The 27739-nt window shown below is 33.8% G+C and overlaps 1 protein-coding gene across 1 annotated transcript; it reads right to left on the bottom strand.

Annotated features, from left to right (window-relative positions):
• Positions 1–3560: 3560 nt before the first annotated feature.
• Positions 3561–5886, bottom strand: LOC120204319 (protein NRT1/ PTR FAMILY 4.3-like). The gene is made up of 4 exons (XM_039204424.1): positions 5730–5886; positions 5347–5564; positions 4648–5091; positions 3561–4565 (listed from the first exon to the last, which is right to left on the bottom strand). Exons 1-4 carry the CDS (start codon positions 5869–5871, stop codon positions 3615–3617), a joined length of 1755 nt encoding a protein of 584 aa, XP_039060355.1. The 5' UTR covers positions 5872–5886; the 3' UTR covers positions 3561–3614.
• Positions 5887–27739: the final 21853 nt, after the last annotated feature.

Genomic DNA, 27739 nt, shown 5'->3' with positions numbered 1-27739 from the left:
AACGCCACTACTGTGCAAATATTTTGCATCGTTTGTGTTTAAAAACGCTACTATATATTACAATTATTGCGGCGTTTGTACAAAAACGCCGCTATAGTAGAATTTATTAGCGACACTTATACACAAACGCCACTATAGATTAACTATATTGCGGTGCTTTTAGATATAAATGCCACAAAAAGTTAGTTATATAGCGGCATTTTTGGATACAAACGTCGCTAAATACCTTTATATAAATAAATATTTGATTTCTTCTCTACATAAACTAAAATTAATACCATGTATTTTTATGTAATTAACAACAACCATACATTTTAATTAAGACATAACTGATGCATAAAACTACTTAACAACAAAATACATTATAATTTATAAACATTAATTAAAGTTATTCATAAACATTCTTCGCCATATTACACCTACTGCGGCGTTTGTACTTTAAAGTTATGCATAAACAGTCTTCACCATAAAATTAATACTTAACAACAGAATACATTAAAATTTAGAAACATTAAAGTTATACATACAAAGTCTTCACCATATTGTTCACTTGAATTTATTATTCACTGCTCCTTCTTGTGGAAAGGACATAAGAAAGTTGTTTTCCTTCTTTGACGACGCATCGTTGCGTTTTTCCTCTGTGTAAACTCTATATGGAGAAACTCTTCATCCATTTCACCAAATAAATCTCATACATCCGGTTCACCAAGAAGATTCCTTGCACGCTGTAGTGCTTCACTTGAAACAGATAACAACCTTCCACCTACAGTATGAAACTTGATTGGAGGTGGCTTTGGAACTGAATCAAACATTAAAAAAATTAAATAGAAGATAGAAAAGTTTACTTGGAGTATCAGTAAAGGCAACGTCGTCTTCATTGAGGATATATATTACTTTTGCAATTGAAGATTCTTTCAACGCCACAGATTTAGCAATTTCAGTTCTAAACATCGGGTCTTTATCCACTTTTCTATCATCGTTCTCAATAAGCTTTGAAAATTCCTACATGCGTGCGATCTATGAAATTTGGGAGTACAAAATAAAAATATAGTGGCATAAACTTTCAGCGATTAATTATTACCTACAATTAGGAGATCGGCCATGGAAGGTTATTTTGCAATATGAGGGTCTTTCGGGTCATCATCGACTTTCGACGGCAAGTTCAGATTGATAGCCTCCCAACGATAATTCGATCCATCGTCAGAGGAAAGACGCCATGTGGACATTCCGACGATAATTTGTCTTACTGAATGAAACACCTGCTATTTGTACCACAACCATTTGTTCATGTTTTGAAAAGCTATTATTATCATATTCGAAAGCTATTATTTTTGTATTCGAAAGCAGAAAAAGACAGCTCCCAAGCAGTAAACAGTAAAACAATATGTATAGATATTCTTTTCCTATTCGAAAGATATTATTTTTCTCCATTACACCAGCTTTCTGGGTTTTCCCCATTTTCAGAATACCAACAAAAAAATGAAAAAGTTTTGTACTTAGAGAAGGGATCAAACTGTGCAATCGTGAGATAACTGTTCGCCGGTGAGAGGACTAATTTGGTCGCCGAGAAAAACAGAAGAGGACGTCGCTTGGAATCGGATGAGTGTTGTTGTTGTACCAGAGAAATCCCTTTTAGGGAAGCAGCGTTGAAATGAATTTAGGGATCGGGTTAGAGAAAAGGGTGGAGCATATATTTACCCTTTGGCGGCGTTTTTTAAACAAACGCCACTGTAGTACACATTTTTGCGGCGTTTTTTTAAAAACGCCACTATAAACAAACATATACAAACACCGCTAAATTATTAATCTATTGCGGCGTTTTTTGCACAAACGCCGCTATAAACAAACCTATTGCGGCGTTTGTTTGATAAACGCCGGTAAATTAATTCTCTATAGCATCGTTTGTTGGATAAATACCACTATAAAAAACCCTGTTGCAGCGCTTTTATACAAACGCCGCTAAATTACTACTCTATTGCGGCATTTATTGAAAAAACGCCACTGTAAACAAATATATTCCGGCATTTTAGCTATAAACGCCTCTAAATTACCACTCTATTGCGGCGTTTGTTGGAAAAACGCCGCTAAAGTATAATTTGGTGGCGTTTGGATAGTAAACGCCGCTACATGCTTAAATTTTGTGGCGTTTACCCTAAAAACGCCGCTATAGAACACTTTTATTGTAGTGTGTGGATAGTTAAGATGTTAATTTAAACCTGATCATACCTCGATAGAAAAACTTTATATTACATAAATTCTAAAATTAGATGGAAATAAAAGCATAACAATGTTACTTATGCAACTATGAATGAACAGGAAAACACTGCAACTCATTTCATTTGGGTCAACTGTGGGTTCCATGTCAGTCTTTTAGCAAACATATTGAAAGATAGATAGATATAATTTTATATTCAATAGTGTGTGAAGAGGCCTAATGGTGAAGTATGTTGCGAGAGAGAAAAATGTTTGAGACATGTTTCTTAGCCGGTGCATATATGGCAATAATAACATGCATACCACCTCCCTCTACTATAATTTCCTAATTGCTTTCCTTCCTTTTACATAGGCCACCTTTTCATCAAAAACACACACATATATATATATGAGATACTATCCAATTATACATTTACTTTTTTTAGTTTTACACAGATTTAGAATTGTCGGATAAGTGAAAATAGGCGATTGAGATTAAAAGTAAAAAATGAAAAGATATTCACGAAAAAAATAAAGGGTTAATCTTAGTCATCTGTTTTCACTTATCAAATTGTTATAAATCTGTGTAAAACTAAAAAAGATTTACATTATATAAGTTATATATATAATTTGTTGCCATTTGACTTTATTTGGATTATGTTTCATATTCATGCATCGCATCGTAGAAGTTAGATCAGCTGGCCCTAAAAGAAGGGTCCCTCTTTCCTGGCAAGAAAGCACTAGCTAGCTCGCCACTTACTGCTTTCATGCTCCTTTCTTGTCATTCCAAGAAAGCAATTAATATTCATAAGGTGCTCTTCCATGATCAACGGGTGATCTTAATCTGGATATATAATGGTTACAAAGGTCTAACATTAAGAGAATGCATTGAATCCTTGTAAAAGGGTCAACGTCAAACTTTATATAGATATCCATACATTGGTTGGGATCCTTAACTAAAATTGAAGTGCACATCATCTTTTTCTTCTTGATTTTGAAACTTAAAATAAAACAATATTACCCTCTCAGTTATTCATGCTTTGCCCTAATTAATTCATATTGACATGTGTCGCATACCTAATTTTGATGATGAGTCTCCTAGAGAAGACCTTTTGCATACACAAGACCTCTAATTCAAAATTTGCTTAAATGATACCAAACTACTCACCACTTAAAAAAAAAACAATATAATTTTTGAGACTTCAAATACTGCATAATCACGTATCTGTTCAAAACAACAGGAACAGACAATCTAGTACGATGCACTTAATTATAGTAACTTCTACACTTGTTTATACAAACCCTGTATACGTTTTAAAAGAGATTTTGGGATCTTTATGATATCATCATACAAGATATTAGTGGATAATATTGCCTTGAAATATACATATCATATGTAGAAATGGAAGTCCCATGCAATTTTATGGTATATTGTCATCTCCAACCTCTTTTGCCTCATGCGGTGCTGTGGGTGGTGGTGGATAGGAATGGTTAGAATGCCATGTAGCCCAGAAGAGATAGTTTATGAAGTTGAGAAAGCTGACGACTGCTAGCAACCAGTAGAAAAGATCAAGCCGGTCTTTGTTTAGATCATTGTGACTAAGCCAACCGCCGCCATGGGAAGAAGCCGAAGTGATCTTGTTTACGAGGGAGACAAGCAATGAGCTCAAGTAGAAGCCAAATGAGTAAGAGCAATAAGTTATGGCTGTCAAAAAGGCTTGCATCCCTTTCAAGGACTGCTTGTAGAAGAACTCAATGAGGCCAATCGCAGTAAGCATTTCTGATAACCCAAAGATTAGGAACTGTGGGGTGATCCAAAAAATGGATATTGTTTTCCCCGAATATAAGGCCGAATCCCTTCTCTTCTTCTCCATTAAAGCAGCCGATATCATCGAAAATGTTGCGAGGAAAAGACCCGAGCCTATCCTTTGAAAAGGGGAGATCCCGGATTTGTGTCCGGTGATTTTGGCGGCGAAGGGGACGAAGAACTTGTCGTATAAAGGGACAATGAAGATGAGCATGATGTAAGGGATGGATTGAAGGGAAGCTGGAGGGATATGGAAAGAGTTTCTTAGCTTAGTGTCCATGGCTCTTCCTTGTTGCACTGAGAATGTTTGGAGCTGAGCCAAAATGGTGTTGAAAACGATGGTGCAACCAAATATAGGGATTACTGAAATCAATATCTTCACGTTCTCCACTTGGTTTACACTGCATAACCTCCATGGACTCTCCTTTCTGTTGCTATTGCCATCTTCAACTTTGATGCATGCCTTGTCCAAGAACTTAAACCTCTGAGTGTGAAGCATATTGCAATTAGAATTAGGATTAGATGGACAAATTAGCTTTCTCTTTAGTACTGCCGCCACTAGAACCTATAGAAACATACGTAAATGAAAGTTAAACATTAATTAAAGAAATTAATGGAGGTTGAAATGAGAGGTGAGATTTGATTACTTGAGCAAGGGGGGTGAATATGCTTCCCTGAGGAGGCTTGTTCCTGTAATACACAGTCCCAGAAACCAAGCTAATTAGTCCCATGCCCATTACGGCTGCCGACAACCCGAATCCGACATCCATACCGGCATGAGTTTGGACCCATACAAGAACAGTAAGGGCAATGAGTTCACCCATGGAGAAGGCAAAATATGCAGCATTGAAGTAGGTTGAGAGCTTCTTAGTGTGTGAAGGGTTGGTTTGAATGTTGAACTGATCAGCCCCGTGAGCAATCATGTTGGGTTTAACACATCCACTTCCTAATGCCACCAAGTATAGTGCTACAAAGAAAATCAAGCCCTTCACCCCCTTTGCTTCTTCACATTTCCCTCCATCAACAACCAAGTTGCACTTTGGTGGCTTCAGTTGGGGAACATGAGCTTGGACTGACAGCAATATGAATCCCTACAAAATAAGTAATTTTTTTTTAATAAAGAAGGCCATAGTTGAGGATATTGAGATTTGATCCCTATATTTTCAGTATCAGATTCAAGTGGCCTTTCTTTTTAAAAAAAAAGGGGTACAGTGCCTGCCAAACTTGTACTGCAGATGAGCAAGTTAAGCCACTATTGTTGAAAGGAGAGAGGGAGAGACAAAAAGAAAAGCAAATAACATAAAAGTGTGAGTGAATATATTATAAATATAAAGAAGAAAGCTTACAGAAAGCTCCACAAAGCCAAAGATAAGCATGGTCCAGAAACTCCCAAGAAAAGAGTCAGAGAGGTAACCACCAACGAGGGCCAAAAGGAATATTGTTCCCACAAAATTTGTCACTATGTTTGCAGAGTTTGAGAGGGAGAAATGCATCTCATTTATCACATATGTAATCAGGTTGTTCCCTACTGCCGCTATTGCCATTATCTCAAATGCTTGAAGCCCTGAATTCATCATGGAATTATAACCAAAAAACACATGTTAACTTTCACCTTTGATTGCATGAAGCACCCAGGTTAGATGTTTTGTATATGATCCATTTAGTTTTACTTTCGAAACAAGATGTTCAAACTCAGAAAAACAAGATGTTCAGAGAAGAAGAAACAAACCAAGGACAAATGAAGCAGCTCTGAAGCCACCATGTTTGTTAGGGTTTGAAGGCTTCCCTCGCCAATCAACTGTGCTTCCTTCTTCCTTGATGTTGAGGTTCATCTCAGTCTCTCCTTTGAGCTTCCCTCTTCTTTCTTCCATATGCACCTTCTCAAGACACAAGGGAGAGGATGCTCTTTACTATGTCAAACGTGGCTGATTTAGAGGCAATTTATAATAATCCAATGCCAAGCGACCCCCTCCTAGATTTTACGCAAATTTAAGTCCCACACGCACTATCACCTCGTGGATTAGACTTGCATGTCATGTGATATGTTATCCCAAATGTATAATCCCAAACTAACCTTCACCTGCAGCGACCGATCCATAAATTTTCTAAGGTGGATATATATATATATATATAAATAATATAATTTTTTATATAAAATAGACACAAATAAAATTTTATAGTAAATACTCTCAGTAAAGTGAACTATTAATATGAAGAAATTCGAAATTCAAGTTGAGCGCGTGCCCACTCTAAACAAAGACTACATCCACCCCTATTCACATGTATGTTATTTATTTGGATCCAAGACTTTTATGTCTCAATTTAAATTTTTATTTAAAAATTAATACTATGTTTTAAAAAATATATTTTTAAAGAAAATTAATTTAATAAAACCCACTTATTTTAAAAAATAAAATTCCTCTTATTTAAGATTTTTTTTATTTATAGTGAAAAGAGGGAACAAAGTTATTGTTGCTATTGGAAAAGGAGCGTGAGCATTGTATCTGTGTCCATATGATTTTGCCTTCTATTCTTTTTTGTTTGTCATCTAATGGTGGTCCACAATTAATGGATATTTTTATTTCTTATTAATTTTTTTTCTTTTAAAATCATATATTCAACGAGTACATTTATTTAGGGGTGAGTAAAACTCGACTCAACTCGAATTAACTTCGAGTTGTAATTTCATAAATTCAACTCGACTCGAAAAAATTTCAAATTCGAAAAAATTTCAAATTCAAATTGAGTTGTAAAATACAACTCGAATAACTCGAATTTTTTAGTAATTAATATATTGATTTTAAAGTTTGAGTTTACTCCCTCGACTTTGTATGGTATATTTAAATCACATATGAAAAAAAATAAAAAAGTGTATGTATTGTATATAATTATAAAATAACATTTAAATTGGAATCAAATGATGTCATAATATTGTAAATATTTACATTAAATTTAAATAGAAACTTAGAAATTTGACTCGACTCGAATTTTTTAAACCCGACTCGACTCGAAAAAATTTCAAGTCAACTCCGAGTTATAAAATAGGACTTGTAAACTCAAAAAAGTCGAATTTTTTTTACTTTATTCAACTCTAAATCAAGTGATGTCACCCCTAGATTTAGAATTTGTAAAAATAAAAAATAATATATTCCATTTATGAATTAACATATAAAAAGTAAATATATATTTGTATGGTTAGTTGTTATAAATATTTTTTTTCTTTTAAATTAAGATTTTAAAAGAGTAAAATATACGATTTTGATAGAGATGATCAAATTTTACTGAATTATTGTTTCAAAGAATTAATATTTGATGTGTTGATAATTTATAATTTTATATACCATCATTGAATTATATGATGTCAATTTTTAAAATTAAATTTCTGTTTGATAAACTAGAAAACTGAGTACAAAAATCGTAAGTGTTGAAAAATTAAATATTGAGGAGTGGAATGTTGAATTTAAATTAAAAACATGTTTGGTACTCTATTTAAAATTAAATATTAGATATAATTAAATTATTTTATAAATATAAATTTTAAAATTAATATAGTTAAAATAAATAAAAGGTATTATAAATATTCACTATTAAGTGATAAGCATTTCGTTTTCTACTTAAAATCTTCACAAACAAATTGTAATAAATAATTTTAACTCTAAATTATCAAGCATGTTTAAAATATTAATTGTTGAAATTATTGATTTTCATTGAATTGAATTTTTTTTTATTGTCCTTTCAGTTTCAGAGCTTCGTCCTAATTAATCTGGATCGATCAAATCTATCCTAAAATTATTTATATTCACTCTTGATGATATATCATGACCATATTTATTAGTAATATATATATATATATACTGCTATTATATCAAATACTTATATAAGTTTGAAAATAATTTTTTCGATTAATCTAAGGTGATTATAAGATAGTATTTGTTCTAAAAATTCTCAATCATTTAAAATGAAAGCTCAATCATCCTTACAATATCTGATACTTAAACCTGAGACCTCTAAGGATAAAACTATCCCTTCAGCTTACTATACTAAAATCAAGTTTAGTATATGTTCTCATCAACTTGATATATCATACTTGAGCGATCGACCCACAAAATTTTAATAATATACAATGGAAATTTTAAGATATATTAATTTTTTTTGGATTAAGATAAAGTAATTACAAAGTAATATATGTTTTAAGTACTCTAAATCATTTGACAATGAACTCTCAATCACTCTTGCAGTTGCTGGTGTTCGAACCCATGACCTCTAAAAACAACGATTCTTTTAACCACATAGATAAATTAGTTCGGGTAAGATATATTAATATATAAACTTTAACGGTTACATACATCAATATAATATTCATTTAGTTTTTGTATTATATGATAACATGTGCCCTTAATTATTTTTGCTATTACATGCTCAATGTCGTACTTAGTGTCATTGGATCTAATCGATTCCATGTATTTCCTTGTCTTTTCATAATTGAAATAATATATAAGAATAATATATAAAAATATAATAATATTAGTAATAAGAGCAAGTCATTAAAAATATATAGTTGCATAAAGGTACAAATTATCCAATCAGTTTAAAAAGGATATATAAAAATTTCCTAAAATTTTAACCGTTTAAGTTTTCATCTCTTTTCATAATCAAAATAATATATCAACACCTCAAACTGTATTTACTCTAGATTAATCAAAAAAATATTGACTATCCACGCCGCTCTTTCTTTTCTCCAAAAAGGATCATTTGTTTTTTTATAAAAAAATTGGTTTGTAGGCAATAACACTCAGGGGTATTCAAAATTGGGTACCTAAAATACTGGGTATTTGAAATTTTCGGTACCAAAATATCGGCCCGTGTCCTGACCCATTAAGTCCAAGTACCTGTAAAATCTGGGTACCGCATTTTCAGGTCACTAATCCTTGGTTTATATTTTTTAAAAATATTACATAGAAAAATTCTAAAATTTAAATATTTATAAATTATAATATTAATCTACTAGTAAAATTTAAAAATTTAAATTATATAATTAAAAGAAAAATCTTATTAAAATATACAATTAAATTTAAAATATTTTAAAATTAAAAGAAATAATTTATATTTTTATGGTGTAATAATTTAAAAAATTAATAATTTAGAATATTATAGTGAAATGGTTTAAGAAATTGAGAATATAAAATATTATGATGAAATAATTTGAGAATTAGAAATAAAAAGTTTAATATAAAATAAAAAATATAAGAAATCGGGTATTGTGTCGGCGAGTACCCAATTAAAGGATATTTTGTGACCTGGGCTAGACCCAAAAACTTGGAAAAATAGCAGGTCGAGTACATGACCCAAAAATTGAGTATTTTTATTATAAATACTCGGTATTTTTTAATCAGGCCGGCGAGTCAACGGGTAGGGTATTTTTGAACATCCCTAGTAACACCAGCCTTGGTGTTGATTGTCGTCATCGATCTTTCTTTGTTATTTACTTTTATTTCATATTTTTATTTTCTTATTTCTAGTAATTCTGCCTTTTTGAAAAGATTTTTTGTATCTTTATGACACGTTTTCTTTTCCTTTTGGCACGTTTTTCAATTTTATATTTCGATCGTTTGGTCATCTTTGTCGTTTATTTTTTCTTAGAGTTGGATTTGATGTCGCCTCAATTGATCAAGATGATACTCATTTGTTATCTCGTTAATCTTCTCTGTTTTGAATCCTCGAATTAGATTTGGATACGTAGCCTGGTTTCGTAGATGGTTTTCTCACAGTGCTTGGCTCTGATTTGTATTTGTCGATGGTCTTTCAATAGTTTATGGGAATTCATACGATGTCAACTTCTGCAACCACCCCAACTTATCTTGGAGGAGCCAAAAGTGTTGCCAATTTCAATGATGTACAATCCAATTTTGGCAATCAGCAGCAGCAATATGCTCAGCATCAACCAATGCTGCAGAATCAACAGTCATATCATCAAGCAATGCAATAACCAACAGAGCTATCAAGGGTAGACTTTCAACCAAGATTCAACATTGTTATCACTTGAGTCTTTAATAAAGGAGTATATGGCGAGCCAGTTAGCATCACTAATAGCATTGGAAAAATAAAGTTGGACAACTTGCTAATGCTTTAAGCAATAGGTAGCTAGGTACATTGCCAAGCGACACCGAAATTCCTAAAGTTCATGGGAAGGTACATTACAACGAGAATTGTAAATCCATCACTACGCAAAGTGGGATCCATCTTGGGAAACCCACCATTGAAAACAAGACGAACAATAAAAGGATAGATCAACAAACCAATGATAAGGAGGTAGCAAAAGATGTGTAACACCCTAACTCGTACCCGACCCGGATACGAATCTGAGGTGTCACATAGACTTTTCAAACCATAAACTATTAACATATAAGGACAAATTAAAATTTTAATTAAAATAAAAATATAGAAACCCTTAATTTAAAATTAGATAACCAAATTCACATTCATACTTACATAAAAGCTTTAATAATTTACATGGATACAAAAGTATGAGTTTACAAAATAGATCAGAGAATTTCAAATTAAACGTATAATACATGCCAACAGTTTACAAAATTTCATAAAACCTACATTCAATTTGTCTTGATCTGATCTTCAAGGGTGTACACTATCCTCTCCTAGCTTTATTCTTCCGACTTCTTCAAACCTACGTGTGAAACAATCACACGCTAAGTTGATGACTTAGTGAGGCAAATGCAAAAGAGTACTAAACTTATAAACGAAGTCTTTATTTATATTATCTAAATATTGTATCAAGAATTCCAATTTATTTATCACAACAAGAATGTATACTTTTGTATATTATTCAATTTATAACTTTGTTTCCAAATGCCCAACGTATACTACTGAGAACTCTAGGTATTTGAGTACATTGAGGTTATGCACTAATGTTGTCACCACATCTCGTAATTTACACCGAAGTGCCAAATAATTGTCCCGAATGACCACATAGAACCCTCGACTCTTGGCATGCCAACTATACCTCTAATCCTCATACATACACATTGGGCTTTTAACCACATAATTATTTATCATTCCTTATTCAAAGTGTATCTTGTTCACATATGCACTTTCACATCGAATATCTTTGTATTCATATATTCACATTCCACATTTCACATTTTCATAATTATACATTCATAAAAATCAAAATATAGCTTAAATAATATAACTTGCATAAAACAATGTAAAATATAGCATAAAAGAATTTAGAAGGTTTTCGATCGAAAACTTTGAGGTGGGCTTATTGCAATCCGCCCTTTAATTTAATATAAAACCAATGAGTTGCACTCACCTTTGCCTCACTGCAGTCCTAAACGAAGTCCTTAATACTTTTGATCGAAACTTAAAATGTTGAGCTGAATGGAAGTTGACTTTGTTCCATGTCTATACAAAATAGTCGAAAATCAATATTGTAACACTACTAACCTGTACCCGACCCGGATACGAATCCGAGGTGTCACATTGACTTTTCAAAACACATGTAATTAACAAATAATAACAAAATTAATATTTTTAATCAATAAGAAAAGGTATAAAGCACTTAAATAATATAATAATTTCACATACTTATTTACATAAAAACTTGATAATTTACATAAATACAAAATATATAAGTTTACAAAATAGATCAGAGCATTTCCAAATTAAACGCATAATACATGCCAACAATTACAATATTACAAAACACCTACATTTAATTTGTTCTGATATGATCTTGAAAGGTGTTCACTATCCACGCTAACGTTACTCTTCTGTTTTCTTCAAACCTACGCGTGAGAAAAATCACACGCTATATCGATGACTTAGTGAGATAAATACTAATAGTGCTAATTTAGTAAACAAAATCTTATTTGTTTTATTCAAAATGTTTTACAAAGAACTCTCATTATTTTTCATATCAAAAGTATACTTATGATTAGTTTCACTTTGTATATCTTTGTTCCAAATGCCCAAGGTATACAACTGAGAACGCTAGGTATTTGAATACATTGAGGTTGTGCACTAATGATGTCACCACATATCGTAATTTTCACCAAAGTGCCATAAAATTGTCCCGAATGATCATATAGGTTTGCACCGAAGTGCCACATATTTGTCCCGAAGGACCACATAATTATCCCGAAGGACCATATAAGTCCCTTGACTCTTGGCATTCTAACTATACCTCTAATCCTCATACATATATACTTTGGGCTATTACTGACATAATTATGTTCAATCATTATTCGAAGTGTTTCTTATTCACATAGATACTCTCATATAGAGTCTTTTCACATTTACTTGTTTAGATTTCACATTTCCATAATCATATAATCATAAAACATAGCTTGTATAATATAAATTGAATAAAACATTGTAATATAACATAAAAGAAATATAAAGTTTTTGATCGAAAACACGGAGGTTGGCTTATCGTAAGCCTTCCTCAATTCTATTATAAAACCGAGAAGTTACACTCACCTTTGCCTCACTGAAGTTCTAAGCAAAAATCCTTAACCCCTTCGAATTGGTACTTAATATGTCGACTTGACCGAAAGTCAATTACGTTCAATCACTACACGAAACAATCGAAAGTCAATAGCGTTCTTTTAATCATTTATATCTAATCAGAATAACTTGTGATGCAAGAAACTCTAAATTTCTATTTCATGCCTAAAAGTATCGATACCATCTCTACAGTACCGATACTACATGCCTTTGCATTTTGTAATCATATCTTAAAAATGGTATCGATACAATATCGATACCCGCTCAATTGGTATCGATACTAGCCTCACGAAATACACATACTATCCCTTGAAGTATCAGTACTGTTCTAACGGTACCGATACTCGAAGCCCATAATGGTCATTTTCACTTCGAAAATAAACCCAAAATCTTCTTAAATCCCTTATATAATCCCTCATAAAGCTCTTAAACTAAACCTCTTTCATTCAAGCCAACTTTCCTCCAATTACTACTGCTTAGCATACAAAATCTCACTAAAACACTTACCTTTAAAAATTATGTCATGTTTTCAACCAAACTCTTAATTATTCTAATACTCCTAATCCTTTAATTAACTCATTTTACAAGTCAAATATCTCATTAAAACTTCAAAAACTGCTCCATAACAAAATTACATTTCAAAACTCATTTTACAATTTCATCTCTAATACACACATCTTGTTGTTTTAATACTATATAAGCTTTCCTTAAGCTTATACAACACCCAACTTTCATAACCAAACCAAAATTAAAGGAAAACAATAACTTTCATATTCTTACCTTTGTATAGAGAGGTGCACGGCAAAAAGAAGAAGGAAAGAAAAAAGAAAAGCTTCCAAAACTCCACTCCACGTGTTTAACTCCTGTATAAAGGAAATAATTATCCTTTATCATAAAAATACCATAATGCCCTCTCTAATATCTCAAAATTTCCATCAAGCCCTAAACAGAAATTCCACCATTAATCCTTAAATTTATCAAATTATTCTAATTCAATCACCGAATTTAAAATTCTTACATTTTAACCACTAACCCGATAATTGGGATACTACAAATCTACCCCTTAAGAAAATTCGTTCTCGAATTTTCATTACACAAAAAAGGTGGGGATATTTCTTCCTCATATCTTCTTTATGCTCCCACGTAGCTTCTTCTACTTTATGGTTCCTCCAAAGAACCTTAACTAATGGAATAGTCTTATTCCGCAACTGCTTGCTCTCAAAAGATAGAATCTAAATCTATTCTTCCTCATATGTCAAATCAGATTGAACTTCTATTTCATCTGGAGTTATAATTTGAGCAGGATCGAATCGATACCGTCGAAGTATAGATGCATGGAAGACATTATGGATCTTTTCCATCTCTGGTGGCAACGCTAATTGATAGGCTATTGGTCCCACTCTTTTCAGATCTTTATAAGGTCTAATGAACCTAGGACTCAGTTTTCCTTTACGGCCAGAGCGAAGTACTTTCTTCCGAGATGATACTTTCAAAAACACCTTATCATCTTCTTGAAATTCAATTTCTTTTTTTTCAAACCGGCATATGATTTTTATCTATTTGAGGCCACTTTCAAATTGTGTTGAATCACTTGAACATTTTCTTTTACTTCTTTAATCAAGTCTGGATCATGTACTTCCTGATCTCTTAATTTATATCAATTGAGTGGCGTTATATACTTTCTTCCATACAATGCTTCATACGGCGCCATGTTGATGTTGGACTGGTAGCTGTTATTATAAGCAAATTTAACAATTGGTAAATACTTTTCCCACAATCCAGTAAAATCAATAACACACGCTCTCAACATATCTTCCAAAATCTAAATTGTTCGTTCTGATTGACCAGCAATCTTAGGATGAAAAGCAGTGCTAAAATTCAATCGGGTACCCAAAGCTCCTTGCAAAGACTTCCAAAATCTTGAAATGAACATAGGATCTCTATAAGAAACTATTGAAATTGGAAAGCCATGAAGTCACACTATCTCCTTGATATACAATTCCACATGTTTCTCCATAGAGAAATCAGTTCACACAGTGATGAGATGCGTAGTCTTTGTAAGGTGATCCATAATTACCCAAACTGAATCCTTTTTCCCCGGCAATAAGGGTAAACTTGTTACGAAATCCATTGTAATGTTTTTCCATTTTTACTGAGGAATTGAGATGGGTTGCAATAATCCTGAAGGTACTTGATGTTCAGCTTTCACTTGTTGACAATTTAAGCACTTTGCTATAAATTCTGTAATATCTCTCTTCATGTCTAACCACCAAAAATGCTCTTTTAAATCTTTATACATATTGTTTCCTCCTGGTGCATCATTAAAGGACAACAATGTGCTTCATACAATATATCTCTTTTCAACTCGTCATCATAAGGAACGTACACTCGATTTTTTAAATATAAACACCCATTCGACTTAACATCAAAGTCCTTGAGTCCACCTTTCTCTCCTTGTTCGAACCAAGTTAAACACTTATAATTTTTTTTGCAAATCCTTAATCTACTCTAACAATAATGGCTTCAACATCAACTCAGCCATCAATGCACCATTTTCTTTTAGCACTATTCGAGCATCCAAACTATGCAAAGCGGTAAAAGTCTTCCGACTAAAAGCATCTGCTATAATGTTGGTTTTCCTGAGATAATAATAAATTATTGCATTATAATATTTCAGAAACTCCATCTATATTTTTTGCCTCAAATGTAACTCCTTCTGTGTCAATAAATACCTTAAACTTTTATGACCAGTAAAGATGTAGCAACGCTCACCATATAAATAGTGTCTCTAAATTTTGAATACAAAGACCACATCTGCTAACTCCAAGTCATACGTCAGATAATTCTTTTCATGAGGCTTAAGCTATCTTGAAGAATAAGAAACTAATTTCCTATCTTGCATTAAAACACAACCCAATCCATTATGGGAAGCATCGCTAAAAATAGTGAATTCTTTGTTTGATTCCGGTTGCACTAATCTGAACCTTATGTTAGAACTTTCTTCAATGCTTTAAAGCTCTTCTGACAATCAAAATTCCATTCAAAATGAACATCTTTTCTTAACAATTTGGTTAAAGGCAGAGATATCATCGAATGTTTTTGACAAACCTTCGATAATAACCTGAGAGACCAAAGAAATTTTGAAATTCTGACACATTCTTCGGAATCTCCCATTCTAACACATCTTTAACTTTTGAGGATCTACCCGAATACCCTCAGCAGAAACCACATATCCTAGAAATGCCACTTCATATAACCAAAACTCACACTTTGAGAATTTTGCATAAAACTTCTTATCTCGCAACGTTTGAAGAACCACACGAAGATAGACATCATGCTCTTCTTTTGACTTAGAATACACCAAGATGTCATCAATAAAAACGAACACAAACTGATCAAGATACGATTGAAAATTTATATTCATCAAGTCGATGAACGTTGCGGGTGCATTAGTTAACCCAAATGACATTACTATGAATTCGTAATGACCATACCGAGTCCTAAACGCCATTTTTGGAATATCTTTTTCTTGGATCTTTAACTGGTGATACCCTAAACGTAAATCAATCTTTGAAAACACTACAGCTCCCTTGAGTTGATCAAATAAATCGTCTATCCTTGGAAGATGATACTTGTTCTTTATAGTCACCTTGTTAAGCTAACGATAATCAATACAAAGGCGCATTAAACCATCTTTCTTCTTTACGAATAAAACTAGAGCACCCCAAGGTGACACACTAGGTCTAATAAATCCTTTATCTAAAAGCTCCTACAACTGAGCCTTTAACTCTTTCAATTCATTCGGGGCCATCCCATAAGGAGCCATTAAAATTGGTGTTGATTCTGACATCACTTCAATCTGGAATTCAACCTCCCTATTTAGAGGTAAACCAGGTAATTCATCCGGAAATACTTATGGAAACTCTTTGATTGTCGGAATATCTTCAAGCTTCTTTTCCGGGCCGACATCAACGATATCACATTAGCTAAGGGATTAATTCTTTCACTGACCACACTAACTTCTAATCCTTTAAGACTTATTAACTGAACTCGCTTAAGTTGGCAATCCATGTTGGCATGATAATGATAAAGCCAATTCATACCAAGGATAACCTCAAACTTGTTAAAGGGTAATTCTATTAGATTAACAGAGAATTCAATTCCCTAAATCCATATGGGATACCCTTGATAGATATGTCTCACCCGAGCACTATTTCCTAATGGATTTATCACAATCACCTCACTACGAATAGGCTCTAACGGAATTTTCAAATCTTTAACTAGTTTACTATTGATATATGAATAAGTCGATCCTGGATCAATCATTTGGAAAGTACCTGCAATGATTTCAGGATCATCATAATCTTTATTGGTCTTCAAATTGTACACCCAAGCGGTAGAGAGTATTTCAGGTTGAGCAGTCGACTCCGATTGATTTCTTCCTTTACCTCTACCTCTTCCTCTCATCGGTGATGCCGTGGATCTCTCTGTTTGGGCAGGATCTCCCGTCATCAATGGGAAATCTCGAATAAAATTCCCTACTCTCCATACTTAAAGCAAGCTCCGGAGACCCTTCTACAAACTTCACTATGATTCTTCCCACAATGCTGACATTGTTTCGGCTTTTCCACTTCGAATTCCACCGAATAAGTTTGTCTTGCTCTTCTTGGATTTGATCCTCCACCTGAGGATGCTACAGATTCTGCTCTAGTCTGAGGTCAAGAACTCGAACCTCTACTCTTCTTTGATTGGGAAGTACCTGACGACGCACCCGATCTCTTATTCCATTGCGTCCTTTACTCCGCAAACTTTTCATTTTGAACTTGCTCCAGAGCTTTAGCTCGATTCATAACTTCTTGAAAGGAAGAGATGTTAAGTGCCAATAGCAATTCTTCCAATCTGGGTCGTAAACTCTTCACAAACCAATCACAAGAGTCCTTTTCTATAGGTACCAACTCGACAACAAAGCGACTCAACCTATTGAATTCGTACTCGAACATACACCGTACGATTCCCTTATTTTAGACTCATAAATTCATGTTTCATCTGATGGATGAACTGATCCCCTATATATTTTTTTCTTAAACTCCTCCAGAAAGAAGGTCTAATTCACCTAATCCCTTGAAGCTCTCATTGTCGCAATCGACTACCAAATTCTAGCTTGACCTCTTAATAACGAAACTGCACCATCCAATTTCTCCATTTCAGGTCATGAAGCCACATATCGACAACAACTTGACCTTTCTTAGCTTCTCCCCAAAATTATGGTACTCTCAGGCTTCTCAACTCCTTAGGAACATTTATCTTAGGAACTGAGGGAGCAGCCGGTTGGAAACGCGTCAGGATCGCGTCCAACGTCTGAAAGAAGGTCCCCTGATCTTGCACATGCATTACAGGTTGTGCCTACTCCTCACCATGCCTGATCGGGGCAGGTGAGTTACTACTCTTCTCCATCCTATCTCCCGCTTTACTTTGGGAGCCCTCAAAGTTCGACATCTATTAAGATCAATTTACTAAATGTATTAACAAGGATAACATATTGATCACTTTATCAGATCAAAAAGACTTTATTAAAAGTTGGCATGTACAATTTTTAAAACCAAGAACGACTTTATTTCGAACTTAAAACCACTTAAACATAGCTATGATACCATTAAATGTAACACCCGTAACTCGTACCCGACCCAGATACGAATCCGATGTGTCATATTAACTTTTCAAAACACATGCAATTAACAAATAGTAACAAAAGTAATATTTTATATAGATATGAAAAGGTATAAACCACTTAAATAAGATAATGATTTCACATACTTATTTACATAAAAAATTGATAATTTACATAAATACAAAATATATGAGTTTACAAAATAGATCAGAGCATTTCTAAATTAAACGCGTAATACATGACAACTGTTATAATATTACAAAACTTCTACATTTAATATGTTCTGATATGATCTTCAAAGGTGTACACTATCCACTCTAACGTCACTCTTATGCTTTCTTCAAACCTACGCGTGAGAAAAATCACACGCTAAGTCGATGACTTAGTAAGGCAAATACTAATAGTGCTAATTTAGTAAACACGATCTTATTTGTTTTATTCAAAATGTTTTACAACGAACTCTCATTATTTTCCATATCAAAAGTATACTTATGATTAGTTTCACTTTGTATATCTTTGTTCCAAATGCCCAAGGTATACTATTGAGAACGCTAGGTATTTGAGTACATTGAGGTTGTGCACTAATGTTGTCACCACAACTTGTAATTTACACCAAAGTACCACATAATTGTCCCGAATGACCATATAGGTTTGCACCGAAGTTCCACATATTTGTCCCGAAAGACCACATAATTGTCCCGAATGACCACATAATTATCCTGAATGACCATATAAGACCCTCGACTCTTGGCATGCCAACTATACCTATAATCCTAATACATATACTTTGGGCTATTAATCATATAATTATGTTCAATCATTATTCGAAATGTTTCTTATTCAAATAGATACTCTCATATAGAGTATTTTCACATTCACTTGTTTAGAGTTCACATTTCCATAATCATATAATCATAAAACATTGCTTTTATAATGTAAATTGAATAAAACATTGTAATATAACATAAAAGAAATATAAAGTTTTCGATCGAAAACACAGAGGATGGCTTATCGCAAGCCTTCCTCAATTCTATTATAAAACTGAAAAGTTGCACTCACCTTTGCCTCACTGAAGTTCTAAGCCAAAATCCTTAACCCCTTCGAATTGGTACTTAATATCTCGAGCTGATCGAAATTCGATTACGTTCAATCACTACACAAAACAATCGAAAGTCAATACCATTCTTCGAATCATTTATATCCAATCAGAATAGCTTGTGATGCAAGAAACTCTAAATTTCCATTTCATGCCTAGAAGTATCGATACCATCTCTACATTATCGATACTATCCTTCATTGGTATAGATACCTCCTCAAGGTATCGGTACTGACTTGGCATTCTGTAATCGTATCTTAAAAATGGTATCGATACCATCCCCCGGTATAGATACTACTATCACAGTATCGATACCTTCTTCAACTGGTATCGATACTACCCTTACGAAATACACATATTATACCTTGAAGTATCGGTACTGTTATAATGGTACCGATACTCGAATCCCAGGAGGCCATTTTCACTTCGAAAATCAACCCAAAATCTTCTTAAATCCACCAAAAATCTTCTTAAATCCATTATATCATCCCTCATAAAGCTCTTAAACTAAGCCTCTTTCATTCAAACCAACTTTCCTCCAATTACTACTCCTTAGCATACAAAATCTCACTAAAACACTTACCTTTAAAAATCATTACATGTTTTTAACCAAATTCTTAATCATTTCTAATACTCCTAATCCTTTAATTAACTCATTGACAAGTCAAATATCTCATTAAAACTTCAAAAACTACTCTATAACAAAATTTCATTTCAAAACCCATTTTACAATTTCATCTCTAATACACTCATCTTATTTTTTTTAATACTATATAAGCTTTCCTTAAGCTTATATAACACCCCAACTTTCATAACCAAACCAAAAAGTAAAGGAAAACTATAACTTTTAGATTCTTACCTTTTTATGGAGAGGTGCACGACAAGAAGAAGAAGGAAAATAAGAAAGAAAAGCTTCTAGAACTCCACTGCACGTGTTTAACCCCTATATAAAGGGAATAATTATCTTTTATCATAAAAAGACCATAATGCCCTCTCCAATATCTCAAAATTATATATTGTTTTCACCCGAGCACTATGTCCTAATAGATTTGTCACAATCACCTCGCTACTAATAGATTCTAATGAAATCCTCTAGTCTTTAACCAGTTTACTACTAATATAAGAATAATTCGATCCCGGATCAATCAAAACAAAAACATATTTATCAGCTATCTGAAACGTGCATGCAATGATTTTCAGGATCATCACAATCTTCACTGGTCTTTAGATTATACAATCGAGCGGTGGAACACACTTCAGGTTGAGTAGTCGACTCAGATTGATTCCTTCCTCTACCTCGACCTCTACCTCTCATAGGTGCATCAGTGGATCTTTCTATATAGGTAGGCTCTTCTATCATCAATGGGTAGTCTCGAATAAAGTGCCCTGCCTCTCCACACTTAAAACAAGCTCCGGAGACTCTTTGGTATACACCACTATGGTTTTTCCCACAGTGCTGACATTGCTTCGGCTTGTGCACTCCTGACTCCACTGAATGAGTTTGTCTGACTCTTCTTCGAATTTGATCCACTACCTGAGGATGCTACTGATTCTGCTCTAGTCTGAGGTTTGATTGGTAGACACTGGACGATGCACCAGCTCTCTTATTCTATTGTGTTATTTGATCCACACACCTCTTGTTTTGAGTTTGCTCCAGGGCTTTAGATCTCTTCACTACCTCTTGGAATGAAGAGAGGTTAAGTGCCAACAACAACTCTTTCAGTCGGGGGCGTAAACCATCCACAAACCAATCACAAAAGTCCTTCTCTGTAGGGACCAACTCTGCCAAAAATCGACTAAGCTTGTTGAATTCGCACTCGAACTCATATACAATACGATTTCCTTACTTTAAACTCATGAATTATTGCTTTATCTACCGAATGAATTGATCCCTATGTATGTTCTTAAACTCTTCCAAAAATAATGGCTAAGTCACCTAGTTCTTTGAAGATCGCATCGTCACATTAGACCACCATATTCTGGCTTGACCTTGTAGTCACGAAACTACACCATCCAGTTTCTCCATTTCAGAATAGTGGAGGTTCTCTAACATTATCTTAAGGTCATTAAGCCACAATCGGTGGCAACCGGACCTTCCTCAGCTTCTCCTATAAACTTGTTATCCTAGGTTTATAAGCTCCTTAACAACATTCATCTTAGGAGTGGAGGGAGATGACGGTTGGAAACGCGTCAGAATCACGTCCAACATCTGGAAGAAGGTTCTTTGATCTTGTACATGCACCCCCTATTGTGCCTGTTCCTCTCCCTGCCTGCTTGGGGCAAGTGAGTTGCTACTTTCTTTCATTCTATTTCCCGCTTCACTTCGGAAGCCCTCAAAATCTGACATCTAATAATAAGATCAATTCACTAATATATCTCAGTAAAGATAGCATACTAGTCACCTTATCCGATCAGAAAGACTTAATTAAAAGTTGGCATATACACATTTTAAAACAAAAACGAATTTATTTTGAACTTATAACCAATTAAATCATAGCTCTGATACCATTAAATGTAACACCCCTAACCCATACTCGACCCAGATACGAATCCGATGTGTCACATTGACATTTCAAACCATAAACTATTAACATATAAGGACAAATTAAAATTTTAATTAAAATAAAAGGTGAAAACCCTTAATTTAAAATAAGTTAACCAAATTCACATTCATACTTACATAAAAGCTTTAATAATTTACATGGGTACAAAAGTATGAGTTTACAAAATAGATTAAACGTATAATACATGCCAACAGTTTACAAAATTTCATAAAACCTACATTCAATTTGTCTTGATCTGATCTTCAAGGGTGTACGCTATCCTCTCATAGCTTTATTCTTCCTACTTCTTCAAACCTACGTTTGAAATAATCACACGCTAAGTCGATGACTTAGTGAGGCAAATACAAAAGAGTATTAAACTTATAAACGAAGTCTTTATTTATATTATCCAAATATTGTATCAAGAATTCCAAATTATTTATCACAACAAGAATCTATACTTTTGTATATTATTCGATTTATAACTTTGTTTGCAAATACCCAACGTATACTACTGAGAACTCTAGGTATTTGAGTACAATGAGGTTGTGCACTAATGTTGTCACCAAAGCTCGTAATTTGATCTGAAGTGCCACATAATTATCCCGAAGGACCACATAGGTTTGCACCGAAGTGCCACATAGGTTTGAACTGAAGTCCCACATAATTATCCAGAAGCACCACATAGATTCCTCGACTCTTGGCATGCCAACTATACCACTAATCCTCGTATATATACCTTGGACTTTTAACCACAAAATTATTTATCATTCCTTATTCAAAGTGTATCTTGTTCACATAGGCACTTTCATATCGAATATCTTTGTATTCACATATTCACATTCCACATTTCACATTTTCATAGTTATGCATTCATAAAAATAAAAAAATAGCTTAAATAATATAACTTGCATAAAACAATGTAAAATATAGCAATAAAGAATTTAGAAGGTTTTCAGTCGAAAACTTTGAGGTGGGCTTATTGCAAACCTCCATCGAATCTAATATAAAACCAATGAGTTGCACTCACCTTTGCCTAACTGCAGTCCTAAACGAAGTCCTTAATACTTTTGATCGAAACTTAAAATGTTGAGCTGAACATAAGTTGACTTTGTTCAAAGTTTACAAAAAACAGTCGAAAATCAATATCGTACTTCAAATTACTTATATCTAATCATAATACTTAAACTGAAAGAAACACTTAATTTACTCATTTCATGCTTAGTAGTATCGGTACTACCACTATAGTACCTATACCTCCTTTCTATGGTATCGATACCCCCCTTTGGTACTGATACCATTTTGACATTCTGGATATTTTTCTCGAAAACGGTATCGATATCATACCCTTGGTATCGATACTCCCAACCCAGTATCAATTCCTTATTCAACCAGTACCGATACTACTCTTCAAATTCAACTGATTTTGCCTTGAAGTATTAGTATTGTTCTTCCAGTACCGATACTCTACGCCCATAATTGTCATTTTCAATTCGAAAATCAACCAAAATCTTTCTAACTCTTTTACTTTATCCCTCATTAAGTCTTTAAACTCAAACTTATGCATCCAAACCAACTTGTCTTCATTTACTACTCCGTAACATACAAAATCTCATTAGAACACTTACATCTAAAAATCATACCATGTTTTCAATCATACTCTTTATCCATTTTGAACTTTCTACCTACTTCAATAGCCCATTGACAAGTCAAATTTAGCCATAAAACTACAACACCATATAAAAAATTCATTGCAAAACCCATTTTACAAATCCCTTTCTAATATTCTAATCTTGTTGTTTTAATCCATTACAGGCTTTCCTTAAGCTTTTATAACACCCAAGCTATCAATACCAACCAAATAATTTAGAAACCAACAAAAATTATAGAAACTTACCTTTGCAATGGCTTTCACAGGCAAGGAGAAAGAAGATAGTAAAGTTTCCAGACTTTTCCCTTTCTATTCCACGTGCTATATCCTTTAAAAGAGATAAGATAAAATCTTTCAGGTGAAGATACCATATTTCCCTTCCACTAATCCAAATTTAATATCATGTCCTGACTGGAAGTTTTCACAATAAATCCTTGAATTTTCAAATTATTCTAATTAAACCACTGAGTTTTAAATTCTTACATTTTGGTCACTTACCAGATGAATGGGATGTTACAAATCTCCCCTTAAGAAAATTCATCCTCGAAATTTCATTACACAAAGAGGTGGAGATATTGCTTCCTCATATCTTCTTCACGTTCCCAAGTAACTTCTTCCACTTTATGGTTTCTCCATAGAACCTTACCTAGCGAAATCGTCTTGTTCCTTAACTGCTTGTTCTCATACACTAAAATCTGCATCGGTTCTTCCTCATACGTCAAGTTAGATTGAACTTTTATCTCATTTGGAGTTATGATGTGTGTAGGATCTGATCGATATTGCCTAAGCATAGACATATAGAAGACATTGTGAATCTTTTACATCTTTTGTGGTAATGCTAACTGATATGCCACTGGTCCTACTCTTTTCAAAACTTCATAGGGTCCAATAAACCTTGGACTAAGTTTTACTTTCCGCCCAAAATGAAGTACTATCTTCCAAGGTGATACTTTTAAAAACACTTTGTCACCTACTTGAAATTTAATTTCTTTTCTTTTCAAATTCGCATATGACTTTTTTCTGTCTGATGCCACTTTAAGATTATGCTGGATTACCTGAACCTTTTCTTCAACTTCTTTAATCAAGTTTGGGCCATGAACCTCCCGATCTTTTAATTCATACCAATTAAGTAGCATTCGACATTTCCTTCCATACAATGCTTCATATGGTGCCATATTGATACTTGATTGATAACTGTTATTATATGCAAATTCCGCAAGCGAAAAATAAATTTTCCACGATCCAGAAAAATTGATCACACACATTCTCAACATATCTTCTAGAATCTGAATTGTTCGCTCTAATTGACCATCGGTTTGAGGATGAAAAGCAGTTTTAAAATTTAATCGGGTACCCAAAGCTCCTTGCAAAGACTTCCAAAATCTCGAAGTAAATCTGGGATCACTATCAGAAACTATTGAGATTAGAACACCATGTAGTCGAACTATCTCCTTGATATACAATTCAACATGCTTTTCTATTAAGTAATCCGTTCACACAGGAATGAAATGTGTAGTCTTTTTGAGGCGATCTACAATTACCCAAATTGTATCCTTTTTGTTTGGTGACAACAACAAACTTGTTACGAAATCCATTGTAATTCTTTCCCATTATCACTGAGGATTGAAAATTGGTTGTAACAGTCCTAAAGGCACTTGGTGCTCAGCTTTTAGTTGTTGACAATTAAGACACTTTGATACAAATTCCGTAATGTCTTTTTTTATGCCTGGCCACCAAAAAAGTCCTTTCAAATCTTGATACATCTGGTTTCCTCCTGGGTGCATAGTTAAGGGACTACAATGTGCTTTATACAAGATCTTTCTTTTTAGCTCGTCATTATTGGGGATGGAAACTCAGTTTTTAAAGTATAAACACCCATATAATTTTACATCAAAGTCTTTGAGTTCACTATTTTCTAATTGCTCAAATCAGCCTAAACATTTATCATCCTTCTTTTGCAACTCCTTTATCCGCTCTAACAATAATGATTTCAACATTAACTCAGCCATCAATGCTCTATTGTCCTTTAACACTATTCGGGCATCCAATCTACGTAAAGTGGAAAAAGTCTTCCGACTAAGAGCATCATCTACTACATTGGCTTTCCTGGGGTAGTAATCTATAACCGCATCGTAGTTCTTAAGTAACTCAATCAATCTTATTTGTCTCAAATTTAACTCCTTTTGAGTCAACAAATACTTCAAATGTTTGTTATCGGTGAAAATGTAGCAACACTCACCATATAAATAATGTCGCCAAATTTTCAGTGCAAAGACCACCGCTGCCAACTCAAGATCATGCGTCATATAGTTCTTCTCATGGGGATTAAGTTGTCTTGAAGCATAAGCGACTACCTTTCCATCTTGTATTAAAACATATCCCAAACCATTATGGGAAGCGTCACTAAAAATCGTGAAATCCTTGTTCGATTACGGTTGCACTAACACTGGAGCTTCTGTCAAAACTTTCTTCAATGCTTCAAAATTATTTTGAAAATCAGGATTACAATCAAAAGACATATTTTCTTAACAATTTGGTTAAAGGCAGAGATATCATCCAAAAGTTTTTGATAAACCTTCGATAATAAACTGCGAAACCCAAGAAACTCTGAACCTCTTATACAATCTTCAAAATTTCCCATTCCAACATAAGTTTAACCTTCTGAGGATCTACTCGAATTCTCTCAGTAGAAACCACGTGTCCAAGGAATGCCACTTTCTTTAGCCAAAACTCGCACTTAGAGAATTTTGCATAAAGCTTCTTGTCTTTTAACGTTTGAAGAATCACACGAAGATGTGCATCATGCTCCTCCTTTGACTTCGAATACACTAAAATGTCATCAATACAAATGACCATGAACTGATCAAGGTACGGTTGGAAAACTCTATTCATAAGGTCCATAAATGTTGCAGTTGCGTTAGTTAACCCGAATGACATTATTACAAATTCAAAATGAACATATCGAGTCCTAAACGCCGTTTTTATTAACATCTTTTTCTTGTATCTTCAACTGATGGTCTCCTGAGCGTAAATCAATTTTTGAAAACACGGAAGCTCCTTTGTTTTGATCAAATAAATCGTCGATCTTTGGAAGAGGATACTTGTTCTTTATGGTCACCTTGTTGAGTTATCGATAATCAATACAAAGTCGAATTGAACCGCCTTTTTTCTTTACAAATAAAACTGGAGCACCCCAAGGTGACACACTGGGTCTAATAAATCCTTTATATAAAAGCTCCTACAACTGAATCTTTAACTCTTTCAATTCCTTTGGGGCCATCATATAAGGGGCCATTGAAATTGGTGCTAATCCTGGCATCATTTCGATCTGAAATTCAACCTCCCTATCTAGAGGTAATCCTGGCCATTCTTCTGGAAATTCTCTGACTGTTGAAATATCTTCAAACTTTCTTTCTTTGACTCTTACATCGATTACATTGGAAATATACATTTGACATCTTTATAGAATTAACTTCCGAGCCGACATCAATGATATAACATTAGCTAGGGGGTTGATTCTTTCACTGATCACACTAAACCTCCAATCCATCTAGACTTGTTAACAGAACTCGTTTAAGTCGATAATCCACAATATCATGATAATGGTAAATCCAATCCATACCAAGGATAACCTCAAACTCATCAAAGGGTAATTCTATTAGATTAACAGTGATTTCAATTCCCTAGATCCATATGGGACACCCTCGATAGATTTGTTTCACCCGACCACTATGTCATAATATATTTGTCATGATCACCTCGATACTAATAGGTTCTAACAAAATCCTCAAGTCTTTAACCAGTTTACTACTAACATAAGAATAATTCGATCCTGGATCAATCAAAACTAAAATAGATTTACCAGCTATTTAAAAAGTACCTACAATGATTTTAGGATCATCACAATCTTCACTGGTCTTTAGATTATACACTCGAGCGGTGGAACGCACTTTAGGTTGAGCGGTCGACTCGGATTGATTCCTTCCTCTACCTCAACCTCTACCTCTAATAAGTGCAGTAATGGATCTTTCTGTTTGGGCATGCTCTCCCGTCACCAATGGGATTCTTGAATAAAGTGTCTGACCTCTCCACACATAAAACAAGTTCCGGAGACTACTCGATATACACCATTATGGTTTTTCCGATGGTGCTGACATTGCTTCGGCTTGTCCACTCCTGACTCCACTGAATGAGTTTTTCTGACTCTTCCCAGATTTGATCCTCTACCTGAGGATGGTGTTGATTCTGCTCTAGT

The sequence above is a fragment of the Hibiscus syriacus genome, unplaced genomic scaffold (assembly GCF_006381635.1).
Source record: "Hibiscus syriacus cultivar Baekdansim isolate YM2019G1 unplaced genomic scaffold, ASM638163v2 tig00000340_pilon, whole genome shotgun sequence".
NCBI lineage: Eukaryota > Viridiplantae > Streptophyta > Magnoliopsida > Malvales > Malvaceae > Hibiscus > Hibiscus syriacus.
This window is presented reverse-complemented; position numbering and strand designations above follow the sequence as displayed.

What these genes read in the sequence shown, in the direction of transcription:
- LOC120204319 (XM_039204424.1), bottom strand. Translation starts at nt 5,871, where the DNA reads ATGGAAGAAAGAAGAGGGAAGCTCAAAGGAGAGACTGAGATGAACCTC. An exon ending in AGCTGCTTCATTTGTCCTTG is followed by an intron (nt 5,565 to 5,729) that starts GTTTGTTTCTTC and finishes TGATGAATTCAG; the next exon opens with GGCTTCAAGCATTTGAGATA. An exon ending in TATTCACCCCCCTTGCTCAA is followed by an intron (nt 4,566 to 4,647) that starts GTAATCAAATCT and finishes ATGTTTCTATAG; the next exon opens with GTTCTAGTGGCGGCAGTACT.